General features: G+C 42.8%; 1 protein-coding gene and 1 pseudogene across 6 annotated transcripts in view; one reads left to right on the top strand and one right to left on the bottom strand.

Moving 5' to 3' along the window:
* ZNF157 (zinc finger protein 157) overlaps positions 1-2,583 on the bottom strand; it is a 37,503-nt gene extending 34,920 nt beyond the window's left edge. Inside the window, exons 1-3 of one of the 6 annotated variants that reach the window (XM_071213222.1) lie at positions 2,303-2,583; positions 578-767; positions 233-440 (exon numbers count right to left, since the gene is read on the bottom strand). In XM_071213222.1, coding sequence (XP_071069323.1) covers positions 233-334 — 102 coding nt within the window. In that variant the 5' untranslated portion in view covers positions 335-440; positions 578-767; positions 2,303-2,583. Of the gene's footprint in view, positions 1-232; positions 441-577; positions 768-2,093 lie in introns of those variants that run through there. The other 5 variants (XM_071213224.1, XM_012530513.4, XM_004472141.5 and 2 more) reach the window with 5 other exon arrangements.
* LOC101424284 (glutamine synthetase-like) overlaps positions 1-12,800 on the top strand; it is a 416,428-nt pseudogene extending 403,628 nt beyond the window's left edge.
* Positions 12,801-13,418: the final 618 nt, after the last annotated feature.

Genomic DNA, 13,418 nt, shown 5'->3' with positions numbered 1-13,418 from the left:
AGCATATCAGGCGTGGTCCTGGGCCCACCAGGAAGAATGGAAGACACTCCAATCATGGGAAATTCCAAAGATTCAGAGGTTGCTTCCCCAGGAACTGAGGACAAAGACCAGCTAAGTTTTTCATTATACCACAAAGCATACACTGCATTTTAATCTACAATTATCTCAAAAATAAAAAGGTTAACTTAAAAAAAAAAAGAAGGAAAGAAAAAAGTAGGTTCTATCTCCTTACCTCAAATGATCCACCAAGTTCTCCTGGAACCAGGGCAGGGAACCTCTGGGGTGAATTCCCACTAGCTGGCATGTTCACCCTGGGCCTCTGCCCACCTTCCATAGCTGGAGGGGCGTTTGTAAACAGGCTAGGGTTGGAATGATTGGAAGATCCTGCAGCCTCCAGTGAGGGGTAAGGCTCAAGGGCTCCACCAAGACATCAAGAAATCCTAAAAGAACAGTATCCATGTCATCAGTGTCATTTCACATTTATCCCACAAAGTTCAGTAAATCACATTCTGAATATTAGGGTAGATTCTGGAAATAATTATGATATTTTGAGTCACATTAATGAGCTCGAACTCACTTGTTTATTGAATGACTCCACAGGTGGCCTCATACCTTAAACAGCCATCTCAATTCTTAATTTCAGGTTCAAGGCAGATCTGGGTTCAGGTGATGGGGATGATTGGGCAATGAATGACAATGCAGCCTCATGTGGATAGGGAGGCGACTTGTTCATGGGTACCTGATGGGTGACTGTGTAGGCAGGAAACCTGGAAACGTGAATGAAAAGAAATGGCTAGTCCCTTCTCCCCTCTTTCATAAATTTGCCATTTTAGGGTGAAAATTTCTTAAATTCTTCTACATGGAAGCTTTTCACACCTTCTTTCAGTAAAAAGATGGTTCAAATTAATAATGTCAATATTAGTCATCAAATCAACAATTTAGGGAGGAAATCAGGCTGCTATTAACTTATGCCAAAAGAGCATTTGACACAGTTCAACAGCCATTACTAGTAAAAACTCAAACTAAAATTGGGGCAGGGGTAAATCACTTAAATATCACAAAAATCACTTATATAACATAACCCTGAAATACCATGCTAAAAAGTAAAATAATGAAGCTTTTTCCATTTAAAAAAAGCAACAAAATAGCAATGTCCTCTATAACACAACATATTTGAGGGCTCTAGCTCACTTATAGAAGAGGAAATAATCAGAAATACTGAAAATAAAGGAAAATATAGCTTTCTTTGCCAACGATATGATTTTGTAGGTAGAAAAGCTAACAGACTCTGCTACACAGCTACTAGAATTAATAGCATAATTTGATAAGGGGCTGGATACAAGATAAAATTATAAGCAGATAGCTTTTCTCCATATTTTTCTATAATAGTACTGAGCAAGTGGAAGCAGAAAAATTCCATTAATAATTATAGCAAGAAATATATAAAATAAAAATAAACTTTAAAAAAAGGAGCTGGATTTATATTATTAAAAATGTAAAAAAAAATTTTTTTTACAAGTATAAATTATACAGACATACCATATCCCTGGATAAGAAGATTTAATTAAAAATGTCAACCCTCCCAACACATCAAAATGCACAGAATAAATCAGTTACGAAAAAAATCTAAAAGAAAAATTAAGTACATATCTAAATAATAAGACAGTATATAAAATTTCGTGGAAGGCAGCTATGGAGATTCCTAAAGGGAAATTTATCTTCTTAAATGTTTAACACAGAATAAAGGCTAAATATTAATGAATTAACATTCAACTTGAGAAGTTAGAAAAAGAATGAAATTTAACTTAAAGAGAGGAAATGGTACAGGTAAGAGCAGAAATTAAGGAAATAGAAAACAAAGGTACATCAGAGAGGAGCAGCAAGGCCAGCAGTGTTCTTTGGAAAGACTAATATAATTAATATACCTCTGGGGAGATTGATATGGGAAAAACAAGACAAGACAGCAGGGAATCTACAAACCCCTCCCTGACCCCCACAGAATCCCATTCACAAGATTATTTAATACCCTACCAATTGGCCTCACAAACTGCCAATTTACCATCTCCAAAAGCCAACGAAGCTCTATCACTTACCCCTCAAAATCACCTCAGAGACTCCCAAACCATAAACCCTCGTGCACTCGCTTTTGTGGCGCGCGCCAACAACACTTAAATGGCTCTGAAGCCAACTTCCGTTTCCAGCCCTCACCCTTGGCACTGCTCCTTCTAGGGCTGCTGTTTTTTTACACGATCATAAGGCCTGCAAGGCTATAGTCTACCCACACTCAATAAAGCGCAATTACGGATCGGCGGCGACTGTCCGCGTTCAGTGTGCATGAGTGGCGTTGTCAGACAAGGAACATGGCTGCGCCGTAGTCGTTTCTCTATGAAAGTTGCCATCTTAGCGCTCATTCCGTACAGGGCAGGTTCGCAGACCGTGAGGGTGGGGAGCGCTGTTTTTCAGGGATAGAACCCTTCTGAAGGTAAGTTTCCGGAAGGAACTGGTATTTGGAACTGTGTTCTATGGGTCTGTGCACTGTTTAGAGAAGCAGAGGAACCCGTTCCACCCACGGGGGTGTGTCCCGATCTTCAAGGGAGAAACCACTGGGGAGAGGGGGGAAAATCAGGATGTCACTGGGTAGAAAAAGTTGGGATGGTACAGTCCCTTCCTGGCCTAGACCATTGGACAAGACGGGAAAGGAGCCAGGGTGGTATAGTCTCCTTTTATTGGGCTGAAATTGATAAGAAGCAGACTTGAATCCCCCTCAGTCTTCATAACCTCCATTTCCCCACTAAAACGATAGTAGAGGCATAATAATAATAATAATAATAGCCTTTGATATGGACAACTAATATTTTTCAGCAAATTGTCAATAGAAAAATATTTAGAAAATTTCATGAACATTTTTTCAATTAAAATACAACTCCAAAACATATCCCCAACTCCTACTCCCAATCAGGTTGCAGCCACTTAGGCGGTCTTAAATGGAAATTCAGGAGCGCTACTTAACTCATGGGAAAGAAGACAGGATTCTGAATGTTCTTTACCTCTGAACTTTTACACATTTTCCAAAACCTAGTTTAATATACCCTCTTCCAAGAAGCCTTCCCTGACAAGAAGTGAAAGATCCTTGTCCCTGATGATGTTTCAGACACAGCAGTTGGGTCCAAGGCTTATCTCAGGAATGCCCTAAGGACATTCAGCAATTGGGCTTTAGCTCAACAATCTGGAGAGTCAGATTATTAGACTCTCAGATTATCCCATTTTCTCTGTCTCCACTGCAGTATTTGTGAATTGGGTGGAAAACAAATGGCATCTCTGAGAACATTGCTATAACACACATATTTCTACAAAATTCTCCAGAACATATCATTGTTGTGACATCTGATCACCATCTCAAATCCTGGACTCTGCTAACTTCCACCATCAATGCCTCTTTGGGTTTTGATCTCAAACCTAGGGCTTTCATAACTCTACCCCTCCAGATTAGAACTCTTGTTCTTTGTTAATGATTCCATCATCAATGTCCCTGTGTTTTGACCCTGAATCCAAGTTGCTGCTAAATCTTCTACCATATTTCTTTATTTTATAGATTGAGAGATCGGCATCTGGTAATTTTCCACTGTCAATTCCTCTGTGTTCTAGATTTCAACTATTGGTCTCTAGTTAACTTTTCTACCAACAATGTACTTTTTTTTTTATGAATTCAAAGGTTTATTTTTTCCACATATATCATTTGATCTTTTTTTATTAGAGAAGTTGTGAGTTTACAAAACAATCATGTATAAAATATAGGATTCCCATGTAACACCCTATTAACACCTTGCATTGGTGTGGTACATTTGTTACAACGGATGAAAGCAGATTTTTATAATTGTACTATTATCTATATGCCATGGTTTAACTTAGGGTTCACCGTTTGTATAGTGCAGTTCCATGTATTTTATTAAAATTTGTATTCTATTACTATATGTACAATGTAACATTTCCCCTTTTCCTCTTTTAACCACATTGAGATACATATTTCATTGCTGTTAATTAGGTTCACAATGTTGTATTATTCAGCCATTCTGATACATGTGACATCATGTTGAGTGAAATAAGCCAGCCCAAAAGGACAAATATTGTATGATTTATTTACTTTATTTTTCTTTATTTGTCCTCCACCTCCCACAGATGGTTCTCTTATCTCTCTGCTTATTGTTTGCTCACCTATCTCCAGGAGGCACTGGGAACCAAACCCAGGACCTCCCACATGAGAGGGGCGTGCCCAACAGCCTGAGCCACATCTGCTCCCTGTGGGCTGTGGTGTCTGCTGGCTTGTGGCATCTGCTCGTTGCCATGGGGGCAGGGGCGGTGTCTGCTTGTTTTCTTTTAGGAGGCACTAGGACCCAAACCCGGAACCTCCCATGTAGTAGTTGGGAGCCCAATTGGTTGAGCCACATCTGCTTCCCCATACTTTTGATTAGATCTCCAAAGAAGTCTTCTGTTAACAGATGCTTGGTGTCAAGTACAGACTAGCAGGGATGTTTGTAGAGTAACAGGGGCCTAGGTTCAAGAGGTGTACTAGAGGACCATTGAACGTAGAAGGTCATTTCTGATAGAAGGCTACATACAGGCCCAAGTTTGCAGCCTATAAAATAAATGGTGATTTCTGGCAAAATCATTAACAGAAGTTTTTAGATCAAATCAAGGAGATTGATGGTGAAAAAGTTCAATTTTTCCTGAGATGTAGACATGGAATATTTGCTGGTGGCCCAGGTTCAAAGTGAGATGTGATGGCACATCACTTCAGAGACTCCATTATAAAAGACTGTGGCTTACATCTTGCTCTCTTTATCCTCACCCCTACCTCCCACCAACCTTTCATCACTCACTCCAGGAAAAGCCAGCTACTATGTCATGAGAACACTCAGGCAGCCTTTGGTTGCACACAAGTGCCAGGGAACTGAGGTCTCCTGCCAACAATTCGATAAGGAACTGAGGACTCTAGGATTTAGCCATGTGAATGAGTCATCTTGGAAGTAAAACTCAGCCCCAGCCAACAGATTGACTCTAACATCATGGGAGACCATGAGACAGACCCACCCAACCAAACTGCTCCCAAATTCCTGACCCCACAGAAACCGTGAAATAATAAATGTGGGGGATTGAATGATGTCCCCCACAAAGACATGTACAATTCCTACACTCTGGTCTTGTGGGTGTGGGCTCATTTGTAATTTTTTCCCTCCCCCCTGAGATGGCTCCTTTGTCTGTTTGCTCACTGTATTTGCTCATTGTCTGCTCATTGTTCTTTCTTTCTTTTTTCTTTTTTTTTTTTTTTTTGGCTCATTGTCTGCTTATTCTGTTTCTTCTTAGGAAGCACTGAGGACTGAACCAGGAACCTCCCATGTGGGAGGTGGGCACCCAACTGCTTGAGCCATATCCACTCCCTGATCATTTTGTTTTTGCTCGCTGTCTGCTGTTGTTTGCTCACTGTCTTGCTGGTTGATTTTTTTGCTTGTTGCCTGCTTGTTTTGTGGGGTTTTTTGCTCATTGTCTGCTCATTGTTTTTTCTTGTTGTCTGCTCAATGTCTGCTTATTGTCTGCCTGTCTTCTTTCAGAGGCACCAGGAACTAAACCCTGGACCTCCCATGTAGGAGGCAGGTGCCCAACTGCTTCAGTCACATCTGCTCCCTCATTTGTTTTTTGTTTTTTTTGTTTTTTTTTATTTCTTTTCCCCGCCCCCCCCCCAGTTGTCTGCTCTCTGTGTCTATTTGCTGTGTGTTCTTCAGTGTCTGCTTGTATTCTTGTCAGCTGCACCCAGAATCTGTGTCTCTTTTTGTTGTGTCATTTTGCTGCGTCAGCTCTCCGTGTATGCAGTGCCACTCCTGGGCAGGCTTCACTTTTTCCACGCTGGGCGGGTCTCCTTATGGGGCACACTCCTTGCACATGGGGCTCCCCTACGTGGGGGACACCCCTGCGTGACAGGGCACTCCTTGCGTGCATCAGCACTGCACATGGGCCAGCTCCACATGGGTCAAGGAGGCCCGGGGTTTGAACCTTGGACCTCCCATGTAGTAGGTGGTCACCCTATCCGTTGGGCCAAATACACTTCCCCTCATTTGTTATTGAAGATCCTATTCAGATGAGACCAAATTGAATTAGTGTGGGCCTTAATACAGTATGACTGATATCCTTAAAAGCAAAGGAAATTTGGACATAGAAGTACAAGCCACAGGAGGAGACAGAAGGAGACAGATTGCCATATGACAGAGGCAGAGATTGATTACCAGCAAGGCACCACCAGAATGCTACAGACTTTGGAGGAGACATGACCTGCCGATATCTTGGTTTATGACTTCTAGCCTCCAAACTGTGAGCCAATAAATTCCAGTTCTTTAAGACAACCAGCTTGTGTTATTTTGTTATAGCAGCCCTGGCAAACTAAGATAATAAGTGTTTATTGGATTAAGTTTAAGGTTTGGGATTATTTGTTATGCAGTAAAAGGTAAGTAATCAGGCATTTAAAAATTTTGATAATGTGTTCATCATGGATTTTGTGCATTACTTTTGACTTTTGAAAATATTGTATTAAAAGGATATTTATCTTGATTACTGAGGTTTTTTTGGTGCCCTGTTAAATTTTGTACTTGAGGTGAGTTCCTCAATTGCCTCACCCTAACCCCAGCTCTGCTGAGAAAACTTGTTCTCTAAAATCATAGACTATCAGAAGTTTTTCTGTTTGAAATTATATTAGTAAGAATAAAACATCCCATTCTTGGGAAGTGGATGTGGCTCAAGTGATTGAGCTCCTGCCTACCACATGGGAGGTCCATGGTTCGGTTCCCAGTGCTTCCTAAAGAACACAGCAAGCTGGCACAACAGGCAGGCATGGCAAGCTGTTTCAACAAGAGACACAAGAAGAAAAACATAATGAGAAACTCAACAAAGCAGGGAGCAGAGGTTCCTGGTGCCTCCTAGAGAGGATGAGCAAGACAGCGAGCTGATGTGACAGGCAGGTGCAATGAGCTGGCACAACAAGATGACACAAGAGACACAATAAGAAAAACATAATAAGAGACACAACAAAGCAGGGAACAGAGGTGGCTTAAGTGATTAGGCACCTCCCTCCCACATCAGAGATCCCAGCTTCAGTTTCTGGTGCCTCCTAAAGAAACAAGGAAAATGAACAGACACAACAAGTGCGAACAACGAGGTGGGGGGGAATAAATAAATAAAAATATTTCTTTTAAAAAAACATCCCATTCTTACCTGGAAGATCTAAGTCACTTTAACACACAGCAGCCGCCTCAATTTCCAACCCAGGTGCACAGCTTCAGATAAGAGCTATATGGACCCAACAGTCTCCATGCCTATCTTTAATGTTTCAGAAGAAACAGGATGTTGTGTCCACTTCACAGCCAAGACCTGATGTTGACCCTTCTCCATGCCACCCTGTTTTGCTTTGGGTTTATCAAAACACTGCTTTGTTTAAATTTTACCTAAACTCCACTCTTCCCCCAAATCCTGTATTAATCCCTTTTCTTCCTTTGTTTGCTGAGATGAGGGTGATCAACCATCCCTGTTTGCCTGGTACTGAAGGGTTTTCTGAGACAAGGAATGTTCAGTGCTAAAACCAGAAAAGTCCTGGGCAAACTGCTATAAGTTGGTCACTTTAGGTGAGACACCCCCACAGTTCCTCTGGTATGTGGTCTCCCTTGCTGGAGCAAGGTAATAAATCTGTGTGTGTCAGACTAACTATAGATATGACCCTGGTGGTCTTTATCAGATGGGCTTTATCAAGGGCAATAATGTTGGAAGAGTTCACATTAATATTGGTGGGACTGGAGATTGGTCCAGAGCTGCATTGATGGAAATGTTACCAGGGGCCAGGATTTTAGATTTTTATGTGAGTCATTGATGATGGAATAGACAACAGGCAAGGGCCAAACAGATGAGCATGGACGGTGGACCAGTTCATAGAAGCCAGGAATTTGAGAACTCCTATCTAGACCAAGTCTGAGGGGCTGTGGTTTGATGGTACATCTGGCCAATGGCTGTGTATGGGAGGTGGGCTCTGGTTTCTTGTGGCCAATGGAACGAAGCAACAGCCTGTTGCTAGGGGGAAGCCCTGTTGCCGTGTGCAGGGTGGGAGGGGTAGAGCCTAGCCTGAGGTTCCCCAAAGAATTGACTGCCTGGTAACCAAGACCGTTTTTCTTACTTTTGACCAAAATGCCAGCCTTACTCCTTGCCTGCCCCTCCCTGCTCCCGTCTACCTTGAAACTGATCTTGCAGCTGTGGGACTGCAGAGAAAAACAAATCAGACTGCCCCAGGGCGGGGGGAAGAAGAGGAAAAAAAGACAACTGCAGACCTAACTATTTTGAATATCAATCTGGCCCCAGACTTCTCCCTCCCATCTCCCTTTCACCCTGGTCTTTGCTACCCAGGCACCTGTGAAGATCCTAACTGGGCAGTTCCTTACCTGCCCCCTCCTCTCTCCCAGCCCTTAAAGGCTCCAGGTAGCCTAATTACTGCAAAGGAAAACATTCTGCGGAACCAAGTGGTCCTAATCGAAACCTCAGTAAATCCATTCCCCACTCCAGTAATCACCTTCCCCCGAACTATCTTCCAGTGCTTTTCCTTCAATTCCCTCCCAGTCCTTAAAAAGTTTGCTGCCCTTTGTTTACACTGAATTGAGCTCTATTCTCTCGCCCCCTGCTAGAGCAGCCCCTGAATAAAGTCATCCTTGCCTGTTTCACCTGGCCTATTGCAGTTTTTTCTTTGACAATGAGAGGTTGGGCTTTGGCTTCTTCAGCCATTGGTCAGTAATTGTAAACTACTACTAGGTAGTAGCTCCCATTTCCACGTGAAGTGAGGCTGGCAAAGCTCGCTGGAGAGGCTGTAGACAGAAGGTGCAGTTAGCTAATGGCTGAGCGTGACAGTTGCAGTCTGTTTGCTCCAGTCAATAGGAGGCTGGTCTGGTCTGTAAATCAGCAGAAGTCCCCATTTTCTAATGCAGGGATATAGTCTGGGAGGTAGGGTGCAACTGATGGAACAGCTGGCCAATCACTGTGTGAGGGAAGTGGCCTATTACTAGGGTGAAACCCCCACTGTACTGCAAGGGAGAGGGGAGGCAAAGTCTGAGGTTGCTTTGGATAGGTAGTACAGCTGGCCAATGGCTCTGTGGAAAGCAGGCTTTCATCTCCATGGCCAATGAAAAGCAAATATCCCTGTTACTAGACAGAAGTAACTTTGCCGTTTCGAATTGTATTAGTAAGAATGAAACATCTCACTCCTGCCTGGAGGATCTAAGTCACTTTGACAGAGAGCAGCAGCCTCAATTTCCAGCCTAGATGGAGAGGAGGAAGAGACTTAGCCTGAGGGCTATAGACAGATGCCATATTAAAACATAAAAATAAAAAGAAGCAAGTGAAATGAATTCTAATAATATATTTAACACAATATGTACAAAACATTATAATTTCAACATGTAATCAATTTAAAAATTGTTAATGAGAAATTTGGCGTTGTTTTTCTTGTAATAAATCTTTGAAATCTCATGTATTTTATACTTACAGCACATCTCAATTTGAACACTAAATTTTCATTGGAAATGCTTGATCTGTATTTAGATTTCATAGAATTTGCAGCTGGAAAAGTAGATTGACATACCCAAGTTGTTCCAAACATACTTAAAATTTTCCAAATCTGAGTCATGTTTTAAGTTTTAAAGTAATTAAAAATAAACGTATTGTAAAATTCTCTTCCTCAGTCTCACTAGCCTCATTTCAAGTGCTCATTTGCCTCATGTGGCTATTGTATTGTTTGGCACAATTCTGGACAATGTGCCATTGATGGTGGTCGAGTTGAAAGAGGCATGATTTTTGAGTTGTAGACCTGAGGGGAATGGATAATAAAAGAGATGATAGAGGCCTGGATTAAAGATATATAAAAGATGGGCCCTGATAGTAAATTGTTGACAGAAGCCCACATTCAAGAACAAAACCAGAGTGGAATTGATGGTGGAAGAGTTAACAGAGGCCTGGGTATGAGGTCAGACCTGAAAGACATTCACGGTTAAAAAATAAAGTTTTCCAATCCAGACAAGATGGCATAGACCCATTTCTCCTGCTTCTTCCTGCTAAGCACAACTATAAAACCTGGAAAGATATGAGACAACCAAAAGAAAACTCTGTAAGGTGATAAGAAGAAGGTGAACTTGTTTGGGAACCCAGGACTGGCAGAACTGCACAACTGCAGGGCATTTTATGTGCCCCCAACCAACAGAAGAAGCAACTCAAGTCCAGTGTTTCCCAACACCCAACCTAGCTACAGGAGGCAACCTAGGTAGGTTCATTCCTTCCCTGGAACAAGAGAAGTACCATTAACAACACCAAGTAAGACCAACACCAACAGCAAGGAGGATGGATCAGAAGACTACTAATAGTAAGAAGCCATGGGAAATGCTCTCCTTCCGCACTCAAATTCACCTCAGTCACCAGAGACTCTGAGTTGAGCTGGCAGAACCTGCAGGAGAGACCCTGCCACAGCAAGAGGCCAGGCCTGGAAAATCTCTTTGCCCTTGCAGGTCCCAAGGCCCTAAGACTCCTGAGACTCCCTTCTCCCAAAAAGAGTGTATTAGTTTCCCAGCTGCTAAAACAAATACCATACAATGGGATTGCTTAACCAATGGGAATTTATTGACTCACAGTTTTGAGGTTAGAAGTACAAAACTGAGGCATCAGCAAGGCAATGCTTTATCCCCAAGACTATGGTGTTCTAGGGCTGGCTGCTGGTAATCCTTGAGTCTTCAGCTTTTCTGTCACATAGCAATACACGTGGTAGCATCTTTACCTTTTCTTCCATGTTCCCTTGACATCCAGCTTTTTTTGGTCTGTCTTTAATTTTTTAATGTTACATTCAAAAAATATGAGGTCCCCATATACCCCCCACCCCCCTCACCCCACTCCTCCCCCCATAACAACAATCTCCTCCATCATCATGAGACATTCATTGCACTTGGTGAATACATCTCTGAGCACCGCTGCACCTCATGGTCAGTGGTCCACATCATAGCCCACACTCTCCCGCATTCCACCCAGTGGGCCATGGGAGGACATACAATGTCCGGTAACTGTCCCTGCAGCACCACCCAGCATGTCCAGCTTTTTTGTCTTTCTGTGGATCCTCTTTTCATGCCCAATTTCCCTTGCTTATAAGACCTTGAGCCATATCCGATTAAGGCCCGCCCTCATTCAGTTTGGGCAAGCCTTAATAACATCTTTAATTGTTCTATTTTAAAAAGAGTTAATAACCACAGGACCAAGGTTTGGGACCAGAACATGCCTTTTGTGGGGAACATGATTCAATCCCCACGAGGAAGAATGGTACTAGTGGATGAAACTGGGAGAAGGACCCAATCACAGCAGATATCCAGGCTTCAAAAAGTCCTCCTCTATACAGAGGTATGGGGGCAAGCAGACAGTCAGTAAAAGGGACCCAGTCACAACAAGCAGTCTGACTCAGGAAGTCTCTTTGACCTCACAATCCTGAGACTCCCCTTCCTATCTTGAGATATCTGAGCAGTTGGAAGGCTTCCCTCTAACACCAAGAGACACGTGTAGGTTTAACTTACAGAAATCCCTCCTGCCTCCTCAGAAAGCACTAGCAGAAATAAATGGGAATCTCAATGATAAACCAAGCAGACAAATATTATACCACAAAGTCTTTGAAAATTAAACTGCCATTGGAACTGCAGCATACAAACTAGGGCAAAACCGGCATGTGAAATGTAAATCGAGTTATTACATGCTAAAATAAAATACTTAAATAGGAGTCAAAGTCTCCTAACAAAATTCATTAAAATGTCCAGAATACAATTTAAAAAATCACTGTTTGAATGAGAAAACACAATCAAGTAAAGCTAACACCAAGGTAACTCATATGTTGAAATTACCTGCTAGGGATTTTAAAGTAGCCATCAAAAAACATCTTAACAGGCACCCCTTCGGCTGGCCTTCCAACAGCTTCCCGGGGCCCCAAGGCCCATATTACTGTGGTGTGGGAGCAGACAAAGCCTATGGCAGAGACATTGTGGAGGCCCACTACTGGGCCTGCTTGTACGCCGGCATCAAGACTGGAGGAACGAATGCTGAGGTCATGCCTGCTCAGTGGGAATTCCAGATAGGGCCCTGCGAAGGAATCGACATGGGAGACCATCTTTGGGTGGCCCGTTTCATCTTGCATCGTGTATGCGAGGACTTTGGTGTGATAGCAACCTTTGATCCTAAGCCCATTCCTGGGAACTGGAATGGTGCAGGCTGCCATACTAACTTCAGCACGAAGGCCATGCGAGAAGAGAATGGTCTGAAGTACATTGAGGAGTCCATCGAGAAACTAAGTAAGCGACACCAGTACCACATCCGCGCTTATGATCCCAAGGGGGGCTGGACAATGCCCGGCACCTAACTGGCTTCCATGAAACCTCCAACATCAATGATTTTTCTGCTGGTGTGGCCAACCGTGGTGCCAGTATCCGCATTCCCAGGACTGTTGGTCAAGAGAAGAAGGGTTACTTTGAAGACCGCCGCCCATCTGCCAACTGTGACCCCTTTGCAGTGACAGAAGCCCTCATACGCACGTGTCTTCTCAACGAGACCGGCGATGAGCCCTTCCAGTATAAAAACTAAGTGGACTAAACCTTCAGCCATCAAACTCCTCCCAGTTCTTCATCCCTCAGCCACTTTTCCTCTCTCCCAGTTGTCCTACTAGCTGTAACTCAAAGGGCAGAATATTATTCCTCATGCCCAGTTAATATCTCTTGCTTTTTTGGGCCAGGGTTGAGGGGTCAAGTTCTTAATGTCTGTACACCCACCCCACCCCACCTCTTTTTTCCTATCACTGAAGCTTTTGAAGACTGAGGCAATAGTGCATTAGTGGGGAGGGGGGTGGGGAGACCTAACCACTGCTTCCGTTTAATCAGGTGTGTTTGTCCAGTGGGCATAGCTGTTGGAACAGAGAGTATCTGTGTTTGTGATGGGAGAGCAGGACTTTTTTTGTGAGGTAACTGAAGGTGAGGGGGCCTGACTGCTCTATAGTTAGAGCACCTCCTCCCTTTGGTGGGAAATTCCATTTTTAAAAGATTATAACCAACTTAGAAGTGGGAATTAAGTAGAGAAAGAAGGTTAGGGAGATCAGGAGGAAAATGCCCCTAGTCTCTCGACTGTTAAGCTTGGGCTAAATGCCCTAGCCTGAAGACAGCTCAGAGGATTAACTGATATCCCTACCTTAAAAAGAAGAAAAAGTTCCTATCACTTGGTCCTCCATTTATAACAAAGCAGAATAGTATTTTTATATTTAAATGTAAAAACAAAAAATTATATATATGGGTGTGTACATATGTGTGTTTTTCTAAAGGAAAACATTCTAAGCA

The sequence above is a fragment of the Dasypus novemcinctus genome, chromosome X, assembly GCF_030445035.2.
Source record: "Dasypus novemcinctus isolate mDasNov1 chromosome X, mDasNov1.1.hap2, whole genome shotgun sequence".
In the NCBI taxonomy this organism is placed as follows: domain Eukaryota; kingdom Metazoa; phylum Chordata; class Mammalia; order Cingulata; family Dasypodidae; genus Dasypus; species Dasypus novemcinctus.
Note: the sequence above shows the minus strand (reverse complement) of the source record. Positions and strands in the feature narration are given on the sequence as shown.